At 47.2% G+C, this 22,700-nt stretch overlaps 1 protein-coding gene across 1 annotated transcript in view; it reads left to right on the top strand.

The window, feature by feature from the left end:
- GNPTAB (N-acetylglucosamine-1-phosphate transferase subunits alpha and beta) overlaps positions 1–22,700 on the top strand; it is a 715,805-nt gene that overhangs the window by 444,340 nt on the left and 248,765 nt on the right. Inside the window, exon 13 of the mRNA XM_086919157.1 lies at positions 15,199–16,319. Coding sequence (XP_086775283.1) covers positions 15,199–16,319 — 1,121 coding nt within the window. The remainder of the gene's footprint in view (positions 1–15,198; positions 16,320–22,700) is intronic.

Genomic DNA, 22,700 nt, shown 5'->3' with positions numbered 1-22,700 from the left:
GGTGTAACACCACCTTCAGGCAATAGCTTCTCTGCTGTTTGACTTCAGCTTTTCCATCAACAGGTACAAATTTCACCTAGAGCCCTCTAAACACATCCTGTTTGTTGGCTCAGTACTGGATGGCAAAATTGCTTCTGACTTTCCACCTCCCCAGAGGACATTCAAGATATGATTCCAATGTTTCAGGAGGGAACAGGGACTTCTGTTCTGTTGGTTCTTTACTGGCTTCGTCTGCAGACTTTTTGTATCTTTCTGGTCACCTAAATATGCTGGCACATGAGGGCTGTCCAGTGGTGGCTCCATGCAGGCAGTGGTTCCAGAATGAGGGAGATCTGTACAACAGCATTGTGATCTCCAGGGACACTGCAGTAGATCTTACTTGGTGGTTGGCGGAGGAGCTCCTGTCCCCAAGGGATGGCTTTCTGCTCCCCGACACTATGGTGCGATGCACATGTAAAGGAACTGTAATTCAGGGGAGAAAAGTGATAGAGGGAGCTGGCCAGGCAAGGTGGCTGAGTGGATGTAAGCCACAGAAGCTCTGCCACCATCAACCACAGACGACAGGCCAGACACAAAAAAGGGGCTGATTCTGATTATGTGACGACTCCACCATCTTGTGCTGCAGAAGAAAGCGAAAACTCAAGGAAAAAATTGTGTATGATACCAGATGGTTGTAGCTGCGTTCGGAGACGTTTAGAGATTCCCTAGAGCTAAGGACAGACTCCCAAAGCATCAGCGACTCCACCCGGAGTGGTGAGCGGAGTGACAGGGTCAAGGAGGAGCACGACAACCCTGTGGTCCGGTGAGTATGGCACTTATGGCTGACTGGGTCTACCCTCTTAGATGCGCTGCTGGCCCCCAGAGACTGAGGGGGAGACCCGCAGGGCTTTTCAACAAGTGGAGAGGTGAGAGTTGGTCTTGGGAAGCTGGAGAAAGAAGTAGAGCCCAGGATACGGAGGGTGACACTAGAGGCCCTAGACAGCATGGAGGGAGATTGTCTGGAGACAGCATGGAGGGAGATTGCCTGACTCTGACATGGCAGCTGAATGACCGGAGACATGCAACTACCAACAAACAGGGGGAGGTGTGGAGCCAAGGCACCCTCTCTGTGAAATAGTAGAGATCACCTGACTAGCATAAGAGATCGGCTACCGCCGCAGGGTTATGTGGGCTGCACTGAGGGATGGGCACCAACAGCTCCATGCCTGACCCTAAGATGGGGACGGTGAAAGGATTCTGGTGAAACTACAGGGAATGTGAAGAGTGTTTGCAAGCTCCAAATGAACAAAAGAATCTTCTGCCCTGAGAGTCCCACATAAGCACCATATTGGATGGCGGGGCGCGGGGTCCCTTCTTGAGATAGCGGCGGTGTGTCTCATTTCCCTGAGGAGGCAGTCCCCGAGGAGGCAGTGGAGGGAAGAAGTGAGGCATATTATTGGCCAGGCCTGATGGGGCCCTATCTATGTAAAGACCCTAAAGAGAGCATTTTTGCTATGCTAGAGGTGTCCTCCCAGAACATTCTAAAAAACAGCGGGGGTCAATGAATAACAACCCACGCACTGCAGTACTTTTTTTAAGTCAACACCCATGTCCCGTGGGTACATCTTGATGCAGCCTAAAAAGTCTCAACCACAATCCAATGGGGTTTCGAGCTACTAAATCAAAACTGATTCAAAGGAGACATCAAGGCTGCTGGGAGCGAAGGAGGTCATGGCACTGACAACGGACGACACACTAACCTTCCTGCGAGAATTCAAATGTGAAGACAGACCTAACTCTTCCCTAGATGCCTTCAAAACGGAATTAAAAGGTAAGTTGAGCACCCTCCAACAGGATGTTGACTTAGTCGGCGCAAGAATAATAGACCTAGAAACTAAGACGTCGAACTGGGAGTAACGTACGCAGCGCACAGATTACCATATACAAGCTCTCTACACTCCACTAAAAGCCACCATATTGAAAAATTAAGATTTAGAAAATAGATTGCGTCGCGACAATATCCAAATTAAGGACTTGGAGGAAAGAGTGGAGGGAGCCGACCTCAAGGCCTTTGTGGTGGGACTATTTGCGGAAATTGTTGTAGAAATGCACTTGAAAATCAAGGTGGAGAGACTACCTAGAGTAGGGAGCCTTTGTCGGGAGATAAAAAAAATCCATGTAATGTATTGGTGAAACTATGCTCATTCAAAGTTGAAGAGGCTATCCTGCAAGCTGTGAGAAAAAGAGACAGGGTGTCATTTCAGGGCTCCTCGTGCTCCTTATACCAAAACATAGCTCAAGTAACACTGGTGTGAAGTCATATATTTTGCCCACTGACAGAAAAGCTTAACAAAGAACGCATCTGGTATCGCTGGACATTTCCCTTTCTCCTAGCATTTGAATACTGTAATAAGACCCACAATGTGTCAGACCAAATGGACCCCTTAACGTTGTTAGATATTCCTCCCTGGAGGAGCATCATCCAGGAGCGGCACTGGGCGGTTTGTCTCCGGGACCTCAGGGGTCCCATGGAGAGGCTCTGTGGCTTTCCCAGAGCATAACAGCTATCCGATAGCGGTGGTCCCTGACTGACTTTCCTCATTGAATGTATTCTCTTTACACACTTACACATGTTGGGGCCTGGTTGTCTGGAAGTTTTTTGGGTTGGGGAATGTGTTTATTTTTTTCTACTCAGGTGCTACTTGGAACACAAACTGGCTACACACAAGACTCAGATCATATCGTAACGCTGATGAGAGAACAACATGGCAGCATAAGGGCGAGCTAGAGATGGAGGGTGGAGGGGGGTTAGGGTCGGTGAGGCGCAAAAGCAAGGTAGCACCATCACAAGTCATGGGGGATGTCCTGGGATGTGCGGGAACGTAATGCCCCACTTAAACTTCACAACATCTGGAAATACTTACTAGACTGCCATTTTGACGTAGTGGCCATACAAGAGACTCTCATCAAATGTTCAGAGGATCACAGCTTTAAACATAAGTTTTATCCCCTGATCTATCGTTCCTCAGCATCAACTAAGCACAATGAGGTGGTATTGTTGTTTCATTCCGTCTTAAAATTTCAGCCAGTGGGTTAAAAGATGAATAGGGAGGGTAGATGGGTAATGGTCAAAGGATGTTTCAGACGGAAACAATGCACATTTGTTTGATTCTACTTTCTAAAGAATCAAGCAACCTTTTTAATTTCACTTTTAACAGTGCTGGGATGAATGCAGAAGGGGAAATTATAATAATGGGAGACTTCAATTTGACATGGCACTGCAGCGTAGATAGCAATCATCCACACAGATCTTTTACTAGTAGTTTCCTGAAGGGTTTAAAACTAGCAGTGCAAGATGTAGGGCTGATAGATGCATGGAGATCTCTACATCCGACTGTTAAAGACTATACTTTTAACTCACACACCTTCGCACATACTCAAGATTAGACTACATCTTTCTTAGCAATTCCCTTCTCTCCGAGCTGAGATCAGCGCCTGTATATCCTATTGTGATCCGTGACCATGTGCCGGTCTCAGTAAACTTAAGAGTGGAACACCCAGTTATCCAACACAGCGAGGTGGTACTTTCCTAACCCCTTAGTGAGGGATAGACTTCAGCGAGAGGAACTCGGGAAAGCAATTTGAGAGTACTATTAATGAAACTAACCCCTCAAATACCTGGTCGCATTTAAAGCAGTGCTAAGAGGCAAGTTTACACAACTTTTGTTCCAACTCAATAAGCAGAGAACACACAATAGACTGCAGTTAGAGAATGAACGGAATAATTAGGAATTGGCACAGAAGGCGACTCCAACATTAGCTCTCATAGTGGGTTGGTTAATATGGGACTTCCTATGGAAACCCAAGGAACAGCCCCCTCCCAATTCGTACTTAAGCACCTCACAAAGACCACTCTTAATACTCTGGAGAGGGTGAATAAGATGGCTAACTGGACAACATTTCCCTCCCCATACACCCCATTTGATTATAACCCGGCCTTGCCACCAGGTGTAGAGCCTGGACGCTTCGATACTTGGTTGTAGGGAGGATTCCTGACTCTGGTAGATTTATTCCATAATTACGATAGCCTGACATTTGCAAACTGCAGGCGCAATTTTAGCCTGCCAGCGTCTGAGCACTTCCACTACCTACAGTTGAAGCACTGGGCGTTCACATCCGAGATTAGAGATGCAATGACAAGGTGTCTAACTCTCCTTGAGCAACTTGTAAAGAGAACTAGGTCCTCCAGGGGCACCATTACTTCTTCATATACTCTTCTTACTACTACACAACACTCTCCACAGCCAAGATACACCTCTTTCTGGGAAAACATTCTGGGTACAGAAATAACAGATGAGAAATGGAGGAAATTAGGGAATGACATCACCAAATGTAATTATTCACTAAGCTTGAGAGAAGCTCTTACAAGCTAATCTACAACTGGTACCTCTACCCAACAAAATTAAAGAAAATCTTTCTGGGAACCTCTGACCTATGCTCGCGAAGACGTGGCTTGCTGGGGGATTTTCATCACATCTGGTGGGACTGCCCAGCCATTAGGACATTCTGGGAAGAGATACTAGCACCGATTAAAGAGATGTTGGGTTACCCTGTTCCAGATACCCAGGGTGTATTTTATTAGGGCTTCGAGATGACTCCTTGAAACCTCAAATTGAACATGACAGGCGTGGAAAAAAACTGAGGGCCACTCCCTTACACAAGGACATATGTGTTTATGGCAAGCTCCAACTATAGAAGGGATGGCTGAAATGGTTTGGGATAATTTCAAAAATTATGAATATGCATAGAGACTACTGGTGGAATTTCTCTCCATAGGCCTTCCCCTCACTGCCTGTTCTGCCAGGACATGAGCACTGCATTTGTTCCAATTTTAGAGTTACAATCTCCCCATTTTTGAAAAGATCACTTAATGGGCAATTGCTGAAAGACTAGTGCTCCTACACAGAAAGTTGGCATCTATAAAACGTTTAGGAACCTGCCATGCGCACCTAAGTAAAGTTGATTCATAGTTTAATTGAATCAGTTTAATTGAAAGGTACAGGGGGAACGGGTAGGGGGAGACAGGATTTATTTTTGAGACCTAGAGGTTCTGTAATTTCTACCGTAGAAGGACTGTCTCCTGCTACTGTATGATGTTACCAATATGGCACGCTTTCTTGTTATCTGCAGAACTGTAACGTGCAATGGCGTATTTTGAAAGATGGATGCAAAGTAATAGATATATCCAACTTTGTTGTCTCACTCTAATAAAACTTTCAATAAAAAGAATTTTGAGAATAAAGAAAGCTATAGAAACTGTAGTATGTATATTTGATGTGTCTCCTCCGGAGTCTACTGCACACATCAATGAATCAACAATAATGCTGTTGACTTTTAAGGACCAAACAAACCCCCATACCTCCCTCCCCCCGATTGAGTTTATGCCGCCACAAACAAAAATTTACATTTCGGAAGTAGCACACTGAGTCCATCAAACACCCTGCCTAACCTACACTCCACCCACCTATTAGTCTGGCAAGGGAGCGACCCCCTCCGGCGGCGGGTCCAGTTCCAGTCCACGGTAATCCGCACATCTTTTCCAAATCTTAAAATGTTTACGGGGGCATCCCCTAGCAATAAAGATTGGCAGCTCAAGCCCCATGCAAAAGTCCATCCCATTCTTCCATGCAGCCAATGGTGGGGCCCGGGGCGCCTTCCATGCCCTGGCTATGTCCCTCTTTGCCAGTGTGAGACCCAGCAGCAACAGGTGACGCTTATATCTATTGCCCCCAATACCCTCCATCACATGGAGCAAAGCCAATTGCGGCGTGCACTGAAGCTCCTATGCCAACACCTTCGACAGGCAGGAGAACACACCCCTCCAATATCGATGTAACGCGGAGACACTCAGGGGAGCCAATAATTCCTGCCCTCCACAGGCGCACTGTTGTGAAGTATGTACGATGCAAGTTTTTAAACTGTATAGTCGTAGGCGTGTAGATATTGTTGCCCCCCGCGGGCTCGCTATAGCTTCCACCCAGTCCTCTTGCTCAAGGTCGCCCACATCCCCTTCCCACGTAGTCTTGAGCCTCTGTAGGTCAGTGGAACAATGATGAACTAAGGTCTGATAGATGCGTGAGATCTTGCAATCAGGTAGTTCACCCATAAACACCTTAGCCTCTATTGGACTAAAGTCGGGCAGGGACTCAAGACCCTCCAGGTGTGGTATCAGTGCATGCCTAAATTGCAGGTATTTGAAGAACTGGGCCTGCGGCATCTCATATTCGTCCCTAAGATCTTGGAAGGGTTTGAGTGTCAGGTCTGTCATCACGTCTCCCATGGACGAGATTCCTATAGAGTCCCAATCCCGGAAGCCCTGTAGCGCCGCCAGATGGTGCAATCGCCCATTTCCCCAAAGAGGAGTCTCCCGGGTCAAAACATTCCACCACCCCATCCTACTCTGAGCCCGCCTCCAGACATGAAACACCACCTGTGTAGCCGAGGGAAGGCACTTTCGTAATGACGCAGAATACAGTAGCATGTGTAGAAACCTAGTACCCATCAGGTGTCACTCGACCGCATAAGCCGGGTCCCCTCTGTCCCCGTACCACCACTCATTAAGAACAAGTAAATGCGTCACCTGATAATAGGAGAGGACATCAGACGTAGCATGCCCCCCAGTGTACGTGGATAGGAAGCATGTGTGCAGGGCCACACAAACTGCACCCCCTTCCCATAGAAACCCACCCAGTGTCGAATTAACCTGCTGGAACCAGCGGGGAGAAATCTGGTAGGGGTGATTTTTTAATTGATATAGAAGGCGGGGAAGCGCTACCATCTTGAAGATGGCCGACCTGCCATAGATCGTCCGGGGCATGCGGGACCACACCCTCAAATCCTCGCGTGTACGCTCCCACACCGGGGTCAGATTACGGTCTCTAGATAAGACTGACGTGTCCGACAGGTATATCCCTGGATACTTCATCCCCCCGACGCCAGTTGGAGGGCCGAGGCCCAGTCTCCCACCTGTCGTCCACCGCCCAGGACCCACAGTGTAGATTTGCCCGGAATCATATAGAGCCCCGAGGTTTCGCCAAAGATCTGCAAGATACGTAGCAATCTCGGCCCGACCTATCTAAGTCCGTACGAAATAACAGGACATCGTCCGCATAGAGTGCTATCTTATCAGTGAGACCCGGCGCCCATCTGAACCACCTGAGCTGAACATCAATGCGCACCCATGCCGCCAAATGCTCCATGGCGAGCGCAAAAAGGTAGGGAGAGAGGGAGCAGCCCTGTCGCGTACCCCGATGGATCCGAAAGGAGTGAGAAATTGCCCCCCCCCCACTCGCACCGACGCCGTAAGGTCTGTTTATAACAGCTGCAGGTAGACCAGAAAACGCGGGCCGAGATTTAGGCGCAGCAACAGGGCAAACAGGTACACCCAACTCAGGGAATCGAAGGCCCTGTCCATAACCCCTAACAGTAATGCTAGTGGCTCCCCAAGGTGCTCCCAGGCGGATATTGCGACATGCACACGTCTGATGTTATGGCGGGTCGCCCTCTGAGGCATGAATCCGGCCTGGTCCGGATGAACCAAATCCGTGATGTGTGACTTAAGCCTGTTGGCCATAGCCTTGGCGAGAACCTTCGCTTCTATTTTTGAGCAGAGATATAGGGCGGTAAGACGCATGCCTCTCTGGGGGTCTGCCCTGCTTGAGAAATACCACCACCTCAGCATTTCTCCAATCCGGGGGAAGCGAGCCGCTCTCACGCGCCTCCTCTACCACCGGCCGAATATGAGGGCCCAGCTGCACGAAAAATCGTTCAAAAAATTCATAGGGAAAGCCATTCGGGCCCAGAGCCTTCCCGGGATTCAGCTCCCCCAGGGCCGTGCCCAATTCCTCATCTGACAGGGGTCTATCAAGCTGCTTCCGCACGTTGTCTGAAACGGTCCGGGGGGAAGGTCATCGATAAACCGTTGCATAGTCTCTTCCGTGAGACATTCCTTGGGAGCATACAAATCCTCGTAATACGCAGCAAAACTCTCCGCCAGTGCTGGATGCTCAAGGATAGGAGCCCCCTCCGGGTCCAGTACTCGAGGCAATGTCTGTGCGTGCAGGGTACCCTGGCACAGATGGTGGAGCATCTTGCTTGATTTATTCCCTCATTGATATACCCGACTTCGCGTGGCAAGCCAGGCCTGTCGTGCTTCGTCCAACAATATCGCACGGTATTCCTGCAGAGCCAGCATCAGCTGGTTTCGAGCGGGCCTCCGTCTGCCTCCCGACCCCTGCGCTCCAGCACCTCCATGTCAGCCTCTCGACGCACCATGTCTCGTTGCCGCTCCCTCCATGCCGCACACACCCAAGAAATATCCACGCCTCGCAGTGTGGGTTTTAATGTCTCCCAGAGAGTTGCTGGGGAGTCCACTGACCCTACATTAGTCATTAGGAAGTTATATTTTTCCTTGGTAAAGTGCTCCCTATACTCCTCCGTCTGCAATTGCCACCCCGACATTCGCCACCTAAGTGGCTGCCTGCCCAGGCCTACTTGAAAAGTAAGAGCTACTGGCGAGTGATCTGATAAGGCTCTGGGCAGAATAGTTGCCGACATTATCCTATGTGTGAACCCCCGTGAAAAAAAATGTAATCTAACCTGGAAAATGAGTTGTGTACTGTAGAGAAGTAGGTGTATTCCCTGCGAGGGCCATGCATGTGCCTCCACACATCTATCCAGTCAAGTCCTGTAGCTAGGCAGTGAAGTTTAGTGGAGGGCCCTCCCACCTCGCCAGTCTCCTAGCTCCTCCATCTGTTGTGGCCCAGCTCAATCACGTCGTTCCAGTCCCCTCACATCACTGAGAGAGAATCAGGCATGCCTCCCCATAGCATTAAGAGCCGTTCCACCAGGGACCACTGTAGCGGCGGTGGAGCATAGACACTACCCAACATCAACTTGTCGCCCCCAACCCTACCTTGTATTACAATATACCTGCCCTGTGTATCAGACCAGAGCTTCCCATGTATATATAGGACCCTACGGTGAATCAGGATCTCGACCACCCGCGAGCCCCGTGTGAACCCCGAATGGAATATTTGGTGATACCCAAACCGCTGCAGACATAAAGCTTTCGTGCCTATCAAGTGCGTTTCCTGAAGCAGGAGCACATCGGCCGCGGCTCTCTTGGCAAATTGAAGGATCGACCCTCGCTTTACTTTATCTAGCGCCCCGCGCACGTTCCAGCTAACTATGCGCAGGAAGCCAGGGGCTATCCGCCCTCCCCCCTCCGCGCCCGACATGATGAAAAATCTCTGCCCTCACTACGGTGTCTCCCCGAACCGGCATGCAAAAAAAGTGGCAAGCAATCCGCACAAAGATGCAATCAAACAAACCCCCCAATGCCCAGTCCCCCGCCACTCCCCGTCCCCCCACACCGTATCTCACAAACATGGAAGCACCTGTCACGGTCGGATCGTAGTCAAGTCCCCAACCGGGGGACAAGGACCACCCCCTCCAATGGATCCCCAAATAACTACCCACAACTTTCGGGCCTCACTCCAACCTGCCCACCTCCGCGTGGCCAGGTCCCAGTCCTGAATAAAGACAAGCCTAACTAGACCCAAGAGTCATTCTGCCAATGTTTGCTTCTCCGGCGACGGATCCTTCTGCCGGAGAGTGGAGCCAGATCGAGATCAACACCTAGACCGCGACCTCCTATGACCTCTTTGCTGGCCCCAGAGGACCCCTCGGGCCACTCCACTCGATGAGGAATCAGAATCCCTGCCCGGTGGTGTGTGGACTCGCACCCTCACAGTTTCGTCAGTCCACTTCCTCTGGGGAGTCAAAGAACAGCGTACGAGACCTGTAGATGACCCTCAGCCGGGCTGGGTACAGCAACGCATTTTGAAGCTTGAGGTCCCGGAGGCGCGCCTTAGACGCCAGGAAGGATTGACGCTGCTGCTGCACCAGGCGTGTGTAGTCTGGGAAGATAAGGATATTCGCATTGTCACAGGTAAGGGAGGTCTTGGCCCTAGCCTGCTTCAGGATGGTATCTCGGTCTATATAGTTAAGGAATTTGGCGATGATTGGCCGCGGGCGAGCACCCTGAGGAGGTTTCTGTATGAGAGCTCTATGAGCCTGTTTTACAACAAAGCAGCGAGAGAGCGCGTCCGGGGGGAGCCAACCCTCCAGCCACCGAGTCAGGAATCGCTCCACATTGTCTCCCTCGCATCCCTCCGGAAAGGCCACGAAGCGTAGGTTATTCCGCAGAGCCCGCCCTTCGGCATCCTCTACGCACGCGGCCAGCTCTTTCTGTATCTTCTCCATGGCTGCGACTTTCTTTTTTAGGGTCGTGACATCGTCTTCTACTTCTGAGATGCGAGTCTCCGTCCCTGTGATACTCTCAACTGCATTCCTCAAGTCCTGTCGCAACAACATGACGTCCGATCCTTCGCCCCGATCCTGGCTCTGCGGCCCTGCTGTTCCTGCCACCGCACCCGCCCCGTGAACTTGTCGATGGTGCCCTGTTTGGTGTGACCTCCACCTCCTTTATTCCGTGTCATCCTAGGACAGTGGGTTTCCCCGAGCACTGGGGTCAATACTTCAGTGGGCCAAACGTGGAAAGCTGCGCAGGGACCAATCGACGTGTCTCTTAGCCCAATAGTCTCAGTCCCAAGTGCCCCAGATGGGCCGCGTCCGTCGCAGGGGGCCCCCAACACAATCACCAAGTTGCCTCCGCCTCAGTCTCGGAGGGCCGCACCCCATTCCACAATGGCCCGATCTGACCAGCGACATGTGGGAATGGCCTCAGCGAGGACCAAAGCGCCGCCCGTGGCCCCCAGCACACTATAGAGTGGCCTGACTGCGACCAGGAGGAGGGCCGAGTCCTCCTCGGGCCCCACCCGAGTTGCTGCCTCCCAGTAAGTACCGCTACGGTCAGGCCGCCTGGACGTCCATCGCAACACTACATGGGGTGCCAACCGACCGTGGGACCATGGGGCCCTTCCACTCCCCACCTCCACTGTGGCCCGACCAGGCTGCCGAGCTCACCCGGGGCAGTGGCTGATGCCGTCAAGGAAAGGAAAGTTAACTGGGTAGGGGGGGGGACGTCCCCCACTCCGCGACGGCAAGCTCCTGCCTGCCACACCTCCCCGGGATCCAGGTAACTCAACCCCGCCGCCCGGAGTTCCAAAAGGTGGCCGTTACCAGTCTTGTCGTTCTCTGCCCGCTGGCCGCCTCAGCTCAGCCTCATCCAGCACCGTTGTCACGGGGGAGGGGGAACATGCCACCACCGGCGCTGAAGGGCCGAGAGCTCCGCCCCCAACGGCAACACCACGCCAGTCGCGCCGACCTTCAGGCACACGCCGCTGGCCAGACAGTGTAAGGGAGGCCCTGGCTCCGTCCTCGCCGTTCTCCCGCTAGGCCCCCCTCCACACCGGACCTCCACCAGCACCGCCGTTAGTTTCCGGGCTCCGACTGCAATCGGAGAGTCACCTAGGTGAACGGTGAACTCTTCGGGAGTAGACTCACCAGTCGGGACGTCTGGAGGCCGTCCTTTTTCCCCAGCACCCCCCAGGGGGGGCGGCAATCTGAAGGATAGCCCCGGGCGCCACAAGCTATAGCTATGCCCCTGTATCCTGTTTTCCTTCACGAAAAACAGGCTAATTAAAAAAAAAGCTTGCTTTATTGAAAAGCAATCCAAGATATGGTGGTCTGACTTCAGCAGGCCACCCTCCCCGTGATTTTAGTGATTCCTAGGGGGTTGCAAATTGCGACCTACCTCATTAATATTAATGAGGTAGGTCTATTTTCTTCCCCCTATGAATCAATACTCAAAACTCTTGGATTTTCATACATTTGTAATGGCAAATACCTAGTTGCGATTCCCTGAAAATCGCAATTAGGTAATCGCTATTACAAATGTTGATACATGTGGCACTATGTTCTAGTATGGAAGAAGGCTGTTGAAATTTCATAAGATGAGCAATGTATGAAATAGTCTTGTATGGCATCTACTGGTTATTGAAACCTGGGTTTTTAAAATGGCATCTTGAAACATTTTGCTTTTGTATTCATGACATGTTCCACTTCAGTGCATGTCTTTGTACTTTGGATGTTGTCAATCTGTCCCATCTGTTTTTTTGTGGTGATCAAAGCTCAAAATATTACAATACTTGCCTTGACTTGCTTAGTTAGCTTGCAAATATTGTCAGATCAAATTCTGAGAGGGAGTGGGTAATTAAACGCCAGTCATTCATGTTTATATATTGTGAGCTAGAGATACCGAGGTCAGTTGCAATTTCTTTCCCAGTAGGCTTGATTGCTTGTTTGATATATTTTACTTGGACAGTTCGTATTTACTTGTGATAACCACTTGTCTGTATAATGCTAAACTTTGTTTGCAGTGGCCATTGAGTTGGTGATCTTAAACATCAATTTTCAGTTTCTTTATAAGATAGACCGCAGTATTCCTTTCCTATGTTGTACTGCACTATGGTATTATACATTTTAAAGATGTTGTGATATAACATTTGTCTTATAATTAGGGCTCCCAGTTTTTCATTTTTACTGATTTTTACAGATAGATACTGACAGAAAACGATTTATTTTCCTGTCTGTATTTATTTTCAAATACGGAAAAATACAGAAAATAGGCCTTTTTTGGATGATTTTTCTACTGTCAGTCATGAATGCCAGCTTAGTAGGTGTACAAATGTGGAGGTAAGGGAGATTTAAAAAGGCAATAGATTTCCTAATTAAGTGCAGATTTACAGTTGTTTATTCTAATTTATAATGCAAGTGTTTTCAGATAACGCTATTGCACTGTCTACTTGCTGAAACCATTTGGACATTCAAAGGCGAGTATACATTTATCAGTTAAATAAATGTGAAAAAAACTATTGAAGCTCCATTTTTACAGAAAACACAAAATAGATATGGTTAAATACAGACGGAAATGCCCAGAAATAAATACCACAAAACCCGTGAGACATATTTATAAAGCACAATGGTACGCCTCATTGTATCGGATGTAGATAGCGAATTCACTTTCACTTTGTTTACAGGAGCCCTAAGTTGGTAATCGCCTAAATGAACATTATGTCTACAGTGTGGGCCACAGTCTCCTTTTCCTTTGCTGTACTTCAGTTTGGCATATTTATTGATTTTATGATATATTTGTTTTGTAATGCTCAATGGTATTTTTCATGAATATAAATATGTACTGCATACACTTTGTTTACTGTAGCCATGGAGTTGGTGATCGTGCAAATAAAAATTATCTTTCCAAACAACATTCTTTACTGAGCCACAGAAACAAATATTGTTTAGCTTTAGTGACGTGGAGGAGCTTTGTGTTTTCTACAATATTCATATATCTATTCTTAATTAATCTTATGTGCCTAACGTAGCATTTTCTCAATTGGGTTGAAGCATTGCATCTGGTCTATAAGCGCCTTTTATATAGAATATATATGTAATTCTGCTACAGTTTTTAACCTAGTTGGTTTTTCTTTTTCTTCTAAATAGGTTTTTCGTTACCAGTCATAAATATGCACCATATGATAAACATTTAATTTTAGAATGATTAAGCTATTCTTAGTAATGCTTGGTTACCAACTTAGGTTAGGCCAATTACAAAACCGGTACTGTGAAGTGAGTAGCATGTTGGTGCCAGATGTAGTATAAATAAGGGAGAAGCTTTTAGCACAAATGAAAGCTGCTGCGTTACATCACTTTACAAGACCTATGCAATTTTTGTAAAGCTATTCTCAGGACTTTACAGTGTAAATGTTCAAGCACAACTGGGATACTGAAAAATCAGTTTGCTACTACTACAGTAGTTTCTTAAGGAAGACAAATACTGTTTTAAAGTATAGAGTGTATTCTATGTAAATTGATACTTGTACAGCGCTCTACTCACCCGCAAGGATCTCAAGGCGCTTGTACGAATACCGCTGTGGAACCCGTCCTGGATTTCCCTGTGAGGCGTCCACTCCTGGGCACCCCCAGGGTGAAGGCCAGGCATCCTTAGCGTTGTGGGGGCCGTTGTGGAGATTAACCCCTTCCGTGCTGATGACGAGCCTAGGCTCGTCATGCAGCACGGTGCTCGTGTGCTGGTGATGAGCCTAGGCTCGTCATGAGCCGTGGAACGCTCACACGCGGGGTCTAATTTCCCCGCTGTGCTGAGCGTTCCATTGCGCGGGCGTGGTCATGACGAGCCCAGGCTCGTCACCAGCGCACGAGCACCGTGCTGCATGACGAGCCTGGGCTCGTCATGAGCACAGCGGCGCCGTGCGCGGCCCCCCGTCCCCCCCGCGCTGTGGGGAAATTAGCCCCGCAGCGAAGGGGTTAAGCAAGCTATTGCCCAGAGTTGCAGAGTGGGACTCTATGATTAGAATAGGCACGAGGCGAGAATTATCAGGTCCGTGGAAATTTGTGCCCAAGACCCGCCGAGGCGGGGAATTGAACCCTGGTCCCGGGCTAGACCTCTGCATCAGGGTCTGCCGCTCTAACCATTGAGCCACACTTCTCCACTCTGCCGCTCTAACCATTGAGCCACACTTCTCCTATTGCAAAAGAAGCTCATTACTGAACTACAGCAGTAGTTTTGCAGCTTGATATTTATGGTAGATTTTCATGTGGCCCACTTTGTCCCCTTTTTGGAGTTTGGAGGACAGTAAAGGCATTCACACATCTAGAGTTTTATTTAGCATGCACACACGAGGAGATAAAAAAATGAAAGATGCCCTTGATATACTGGGTATGGTCTCTGGGGCTGTGGTCACAGTGAGTCATTCCTGCTATGCCTATGGTTGACAAAGTATTTTTGAGTTTTTCCACAAAATCGAGATGCAATTACCGAACCCATCTGCTAGATGGTAGGGATTTGTATAGCATGTAAATATGTAAAATACATTGTTGTAAAACATAATCTGTGGACGGGTAGCATTTGCCTTTCTTTTCCTAGAGGAAATAAATGATTATCTGCAATTTCTTTGTGTTCATGTTCGATTATAAGCAGAGGTGCTTAATCAGAACTACAGATGTTCTCCATATAAAATCAAAACACGGGTACCAATGTTAAACACTTTGAATACTGTATGACCCTGTATGTGCTTTTTTATTAATGTAAAACTAGTGATGGTGTTATGATGGGGAAGCAGAATTCACCCATTTTTTATTTTAAACATGGACAATGATTATTTTCCTTTTTTATAGATCACTTTAACGAGATGTACAAGATAACCCTTCATCACAATCAAACCCACTATGTTGTTCCAAAGGGTCAATATCTGCCCTATTTCAGTTTTGCCAAAGTAGCAAAGCGAGCAACAGAAGGTGCTTACAGTGAAAACCCAATTATAAGACATGCTTCAGTTGCCAATAAATGGAAGACCATCCACCTGATCATGCATAGTGGAATGAACGCCACAGTGATCCAATTCAACTTCACATTCCAAAACGAAAATAATGAAGAGTTCAAAATGCGGATAACTGTTGCTGTTGACACAATGCAAGAGCCTAAGCTCAACGCAACTGAAACTCCAAAGCAAGAAGCTGAGGACATAAAATCAACATCACCAGCTCCTGAAGCTGAAGTCCTGTTTGAAGATATTCCTGAAGAAAATCGTTTTCCAAGATACAGACATCGGCTGTCTAGTACCGTTGCCATCATTCATGAAAACATGAGCATATCTTTCCCAAATCAATCTTACCTTCCTCAAGAAGTCCAAATTGCCCTTAAGTCCTTGGACACTGAGCTAGAAAATGGGGATCTTACAATAAAAGGATACCAGTTGTCAAAAGCTGCTCTGCTAAAGCCTTTTCAGAACACTTCTCAACAGAGAACAGAGAAGCCCTTGCAGAAGATTCATGGCATTGGTGAAAAACATTTGCAAGTGAATGTGGAAGGTGCTGTTGAGAACTTAAGTAAGAATTCACAGAAGCCTTATAAAGACTTAATGGTGGGTGAAGCAAAAGTGTTGCCTGGGGAGCAGAAAATGCATGATCAGTCAAATTATGTTTATTTAGTGGTGAGACATGAGGAAACTGAGCTGAAAGACACATCCAAAAAGAATATTAATCACTCTGTTTCAAAATTTCAAAAAGATGGGAATAACATGGAATCCCTAGAAGGAAATGTGGATGTGCTTCTGACAAAGCAAGTCTTGCAGTCCAGAGAGAAAAGAAATATTAAGAACAGAATAAAGGAGGATCATGCTGAAGGAGTCACCATAGGAAATAATTTTGTGCCAATTAGAAAACTACAGTATTATGATGTGGATTATAAAGGATTTTTACCTTGGGAAAAAAAGAAGTATTTTCAGGATCTTCTTGATGTGAGTATAAAGTGGGAAGAATGTCCTGCTGAAATTTAAATTATTTGGATATCCTAAGTTCCCCCGTCTGTTCTACATGTGAACTGTTTTTCTCTGCTGTGTAAAGTACCAGATTATTTTGCCAAAGCATTTGAGAAGCAATGGCCTTGCTAATCAGAAATGTCTTACCCCAAGACTGCAGAGCATTGCTTGTGGGTGTGTTATTGTGATAAAAAGCCATTCATGGTTTTTGTGCAGCAGTAATGTCCATCAGGCCTGCTGGATTACAACATGTACTACTGTTCTTTGTAATGCAATCCCCAATGTTAAATAGTACTGTTCTTATATAGTGTACACACCTTTCTGCAGTATCCGGTTATGTTGTCTCTCCATGAAAGTGATGTGTTACTCCCAAATTATTGGTGTCACAAGGGGTGGATTTCCTAAGCTTCAAAAGGAAACTGACCTCTTGGGAGAAAAGGAACACTGGCAAGCATCTCTCACCCTTCCTCACTGAGTTATGCTCATTTAGACAAGAGTTTTAAAAATCATTGAAAAGCTGTTAAAGAATTTCTTATATGCCAATGATGTAATGGAGCTCCACCTTGAGCACCGGAATCAGTACATACACATTTATAGGTTTTTTTTTTTTACTGTATTGAGCTATGCGCATTTAGATAAGAGCTTTAGGAATCATTAAAAAGCTGTTAAAGAATCTTTTATATGCCAATGATGTAATAGAGCCCCACCTTGAGCACTGAAATCAGTACATACATATTTATAATATTTTTCTTTACAGTATTATAATGTATTATACACAACTAGTCTACACATAATGTGAATAAGAATGAGAATGGTTGAAAATATTATGAAAAGCTCAGCAAGTAATATACAAATTAAGATTAAGAATAAATACACCCAAATCATATTTCAACATACGTCTCCTATTTGTTTTTTGTTAAATAGTTTTTATTGAGGATATGTAGAACACTAACAATCATAATAACAGACAGGTGTAACATTGCAATTACAAATCAAAGGTAATGTAATTTGTAAAATATGGAAAAAACGCTAAAAACTGTGAAATAAGAAAGAAGATTATTATTTAATATAAAAAGAAGGAAGAGAAAAATAAATGAAGGGGTTGAGTAGAGAGCATATGGGGAAAAAATATAGGGAATTTATGGAAATAAAAAAAGATAGCTAATTAAGGTAACGGTCAGTGCAAAGATAAATAAATAGTAAAGGCTAACAAATATAAATCCGATTTAATTTTATGGCTTAATGATAACGAAGAGACAGTAGACATTCTATGTTTGTCACAAATAAAATTCCACCATGTTAACTCTGGGATCTTAGAAGCATCTTTCCAACACAATAGTGTAACGTTAAAAGCAAGTGCAATAAAAAGAACCAATAACAAAGGTTTGGGGGGGTGGGGGAAGGTGTTTCAAGTCAGGCAACATAGATCCTAGGAAAACATTTTGGATTGTTAACGATATATTACAATTGGAAGATATTTAAATATTTAGACCAATAGTGTTCCAAAAGTCAGATACCTGAGAGCAACAATAAAGTGAGTTACAGTACCATTGGAAAATGAACAAGACCAACATGGTAGGGAAGCAGATAAATCAAATTTGTAAAGACATTCTAGAGTAATATTAGCTCTATTGTAAATAAAAAATAGAGATTGTGTAATACGTGCTGCTTTGGAAGTGTTAAAAGCTTTTTTTATTTATTAGTCAATCCATAGCGTATAACATAAGATATTTAAATAAATGATTATACATAGTCATTACACAGATATTTCTTCAAATAGACATGTTGGAAGCTTTAAGTCAAAATGTATATCAGTACTGAACAGATAATGATAAGAAAAGACCAGTTTCCCATAACAGTTCAATCAGATTTTTTGTGCGTTGAGAAGTTGATGATACAAGTATGTGTGTGTATATATATATATATTTATTTTGAAACAATTTCCCCTGATTCGAGGAGCATTCAGAAGCAAACCCAGTGCAGGCAGCCAGCATTCCATCATTCAGAACTTTATTTTCAAGCCTTAATGCGTTTCGGAGTTTTATACTCCTTGTTCACAGGCATCATATACAGCTGGGCAGTTTTAAAACGGGCAAATATCTCAGAATTCCTTTAGGTACGTCTCTTGTTGTGCATTCTGGGATGTATAGTACGATTTCCTTTGAAGAATGACTCTTTTGATAATTGTTACCTTAGTAGGCTCTGCGCTGTGACATGCAATTATTTCAAAGCTGATATTTCCCTCTGGTGGGCTTCCAAGCGAAAGATCCCAAGATCTTTCTGTAAAAATGAAATCAAGGTATATTGTAGGTATAAGTTGTTTATTGAAGATAAGGCACAGGAAACTCCAGCTCCTTATCCACCAGTTTCACTGCTCCACTGTTAGTTTCACAGTCTTTCTAATCATCACATTCCATGTTACTTAGCAACACATGTACATTCTAATAAAGACAACTCTACACATCTTTCCCCGTACATATTGGTTAATAAAAGAAACACTATATAACTTTATAGATTATATACAATATACTGCTGATATCAAGATCATTGAAACAATTAACAGTGTTATAATTAATGTAAAAAATCACTTGGCAACAATGGAGGTGAAGGACATTTAGAAATATTTCCATAACTCCAAATAGATCCATCACTTAAAACTACTACACTTTTCTTCACTTCTTTGATTTGGAACGGTTTGGAGAATTTGCTATCACCTTTCACAACAACACCACCCCGTTTCACAACCACCCAGTCACCCAATTTGATCGTAGGGAACCTGACACCTCACATTTGATTATAACGACAAGCAGCAGACAATTGCTGATTTCTGACATCTTTACCAATTCTTTCACGATCCACCCACACACATTCTTTGTCTTTTTACCATCCTGGTACCTCTTTAAGTCCTGGCTCCCTTCCCTTAAGCGATACAAATGGTGACACACCAGTAATAGAGTGTGGCGTCACTCTAGAAGACCATGTTAATTTTTTCAATTCATCTGACCATGACAGTCCATTACACAAAGAACGTTGAATATTATCCATAATTAAACGATTAATTCTCTCCACCAAACCATTGGCTTGAGGTCTGAGCATGGCAACCTTTTCATGTCTCACACCTTTGCGATGAAGAAAATCTTGCATTACCCTAGAGACTAACTGAGGACCATTATCCGACACTAAAATCTTGGGAATTCCTTCCTTCATTCATAAAGACCTTCTCCAGAAATCTTATCACTTTCTCAGATACAATACTGTCTGCAGTTTCCATAACAAACCATTTAGAATGTTGATCTACTAAAACCATTAGAAATTTCCAACTTGGCCCTAATCTAGAAATAGGACCTAGAAAATCTATTGCTACTCTTTCCCAAGGACGATCAGGAAATTTAACGCAAGCAAGAGGTGGTTGACGTACAACCTTGGTTTTATCACTAGTAGCGCAAGCATAACAATCTTTGACAGTATTTTCAACATCTTTATCTAATTTTGGCCTCCAAAATGACTGACGAATGCGTCTTTTAGTCATATTCCTACCCATATGTCCCTCATGTGCAATACTGATAATCTTAGCTTTAAGGCCCTCAGGTGGTACAAATTTATCCCTCCTCCATAGTCTTCCTTCTCTTACACTCAACTCTTCTTCCACAATATTGTACCCTTTGAGACACACATCCTGGCTTAAATCTCCATTCCAACCATTTGATACCTGTAGTAAATGCTCGGAAGCTTCCAGTGCATTACAGCAGGTTTATTTCAGAGAGGAACAGCAGGACATCTTCAAAAGGAGCTGGCCAGGCACAAACTGTCTCAACCCAGAATGGCAGGAAGAGTTCAGAGCCACCTACATTCTGGAACACATGAGATAAGGCCACAGGAGGGAAAACATGGAAACAAATGTAGGAATAATATACATCTTCTCTTGTTGAAAACAAAAAACAAAAACAAAGCAAACAGAAAAACTAGAAAACAAAATGTTAATTCGAAGAAGGGAACACACCTCGGTTCATTAAACATTAGATCAACCACAACAATAATCATTAAGATACAGGGGTGGACTACGAGCCCTTTGACACCTTGACAAGGACTGAGAAGGGCCAGGACCAGGAGAAAGAACAGACTGGTTAGAAACCCCACTACTGGACTGAGAATCAGGAGCATCACCCCCACCATCTCTTCTTCCTAACATTTGCACAGAATTGGAAGAGGGAGAAACATGAGAAGGAATGAACATGGGGGGGCGTGGCCAAGAGCGCAATGTAAGAGGACGTGCCCGGGTAGAGCTCCGAGCGAGGCTCCCCTTCCACGGGCGATTTCTCCTTCAATTCCGGTGCATTCGGGCCCAAACTCGGACCGAGTGCACCCGGGGACCTGCCCTGCCATCCCTGAAAATTTCAGGAGGATCGGAGCACCGGACCCCCCCGACCGTCAGCTGCTGCTGCACCTGCCCGCCCAGGGCTCACTTCCGGTCGGCGGCCCCATCTACCCAAAACCGGGGATCCGGCCCAACGAGGTAGGCCGCAACACGTGTGCACTCCCCGGCGCGATCCGGAGGGGAAGGATACCGCGCCGCAACGCCGGCCGCCCACCAGCGCTCCAGCCGTGCAGGAGCCCCAGATTCAGCTGCAAGGCATCCAACCCTGGCCCACGGCAGGCGGTGAAATCGGCCCGCCCTGCCGACCGACCCTGGAGGCATCCTGCCAGGCCCTGCGAGCACCGGAGAGGGGGACCACTCGGACACCTGGGGGTCCATTTGATCAGCGTTGCCCCTGGCTCCCGGCAGACCACAGCGAAAACTGACCCGCTCTGCCCCCTGGACCATCACACTCGCCCGCCGCCTTGTCGCTGGCCCAGCGAGGGGGACGAGACGGTACCACAGCGCCCGGTACCCCCGGTGAACCCACGGCGCGGGGATCCCAGAGACCACAAGCAGGCACGCCACACTGACCCGCGGCGCCCTGCACTGCTGACCCGCCCTGCCTGCCGGCGCTGGGGACTTCCCGCCAAAACTAGCGGGAGCCGGAGGACTATCGCACTCTACTGCTTGGTGACCCGCACTATCGACATCGCCCCTGGGCCTGAATGATCGGCAACGGTAGCTGGGTGGCCCCACCTCCTGGACACCGGAACCCACCCGCTGTACAGATACAGCCGCTGGTCAACGTCGGACCCATCCAGTGCTGAAGAGCCCGGCCCACGCGACACACAGACCGTGACCACGTCGAGACAGCCCATCTAACAATCGGCCTTACACCAGGGGACCTGCCCAGGCCCACGCGGGTGAGAACCCAGAACAGCTCCGCATTCTCCACCTCAGCTAATCCAGCACCGAGCTCCACGGTGCCCCACGCAACGTCAGGTGGCATCCAGGATCCCGCACACCGCACGGCACGGGCTGAGCGGACGGCCTGACCAGGAGAGGCTAGTACGCACGGGCCCCAACAGCGTTCGCCGTGAAAGCTTGCCTGACCGGCTGCCTACCCGTGACAACCACCCACATGTCAGGGGGGACCAGAGCGAAGACCGGCACCGGTGGGACACTGAGCAAAGGAAAGATGGTGAAGAACACAGAGGCTGACCAAACCGCCTCCAAACTGGACACTATGCTGGCGGCCATGGAACGCCTGGAGGAATCCATGCAGCTCACCCGTACGTCACTGGAGAACAGGATCGATAAAGTGGCTGTGGACTTAACGCTCCTTCGAGCGGACCACAAGAAACTGTCTGACCGCACCACGGCCTTGGAGCAAACAATGGCGGAGACCACACCCAAGCTGACGCAGACAGATAAGCACGTCCGTGACCTACTCAACCGGGTGGAATTCCTCGAGGATAGAGCGGAGGATGCTGAAGGTCGGGCCAGAAGAAACAATGTACGCATAGTGGGCCTGCCGGAACGATGGGAACGGAGGGAGACTGCGGAACATATGGAGATCTGGCTCAGAGAGCTCCTACCAGAAGGCACCCTGTCACCGCATTTTGTGGTGGAAAGAGCGCACAGAGTACCGTCCCGTCCACCCCCGGAGGGCTCCAGCCCGAGGCCAATGCTCATGCGGGTGCTGAATTACCGTGACCGGGACGCCATTCTCCGCGAAACGCGGAAACTGTCGGACATACAGGTGGACAACGCCAAGGTGATGTTCTTCCCTGATTACACCATTCAGGTCCAGCGCCGGCGTCAATCGTTCCTCGAGGTGAAACAACGGCTCAGGCGCCTGGCTCTCAAGTACTCCTTGCTGTTCCCAGCACGTCTCAGAGTGGTGGCGCAGGACAAAACCCACTTCTTCGATACTCCAGAGGCAGCGGCGGCCTGGCTGGATTCAGGAGTGGATGCCAACTACGTACCTGCGCCGAAGGAGC

The sequence above is a fragment of the Lissotriton vulgaris genome, chromosome 1_1 (genome assembly GCF_964263255.1).
Source record: "Lissotriton vulgaris chromosome 1_1, aLisVul1.2, whole genome shotgun sequence".
Taxonomy (NCBI): domain Eukaryota; kingdom Metazoa; phylum Chordata; class Amphibia; order Caudata; family Salamandridae; genus Lissotriton; species Lissotriton vulgaris.
This window is presented reverse-complemented; position numbering and strand designations above follow the sequence as displayed.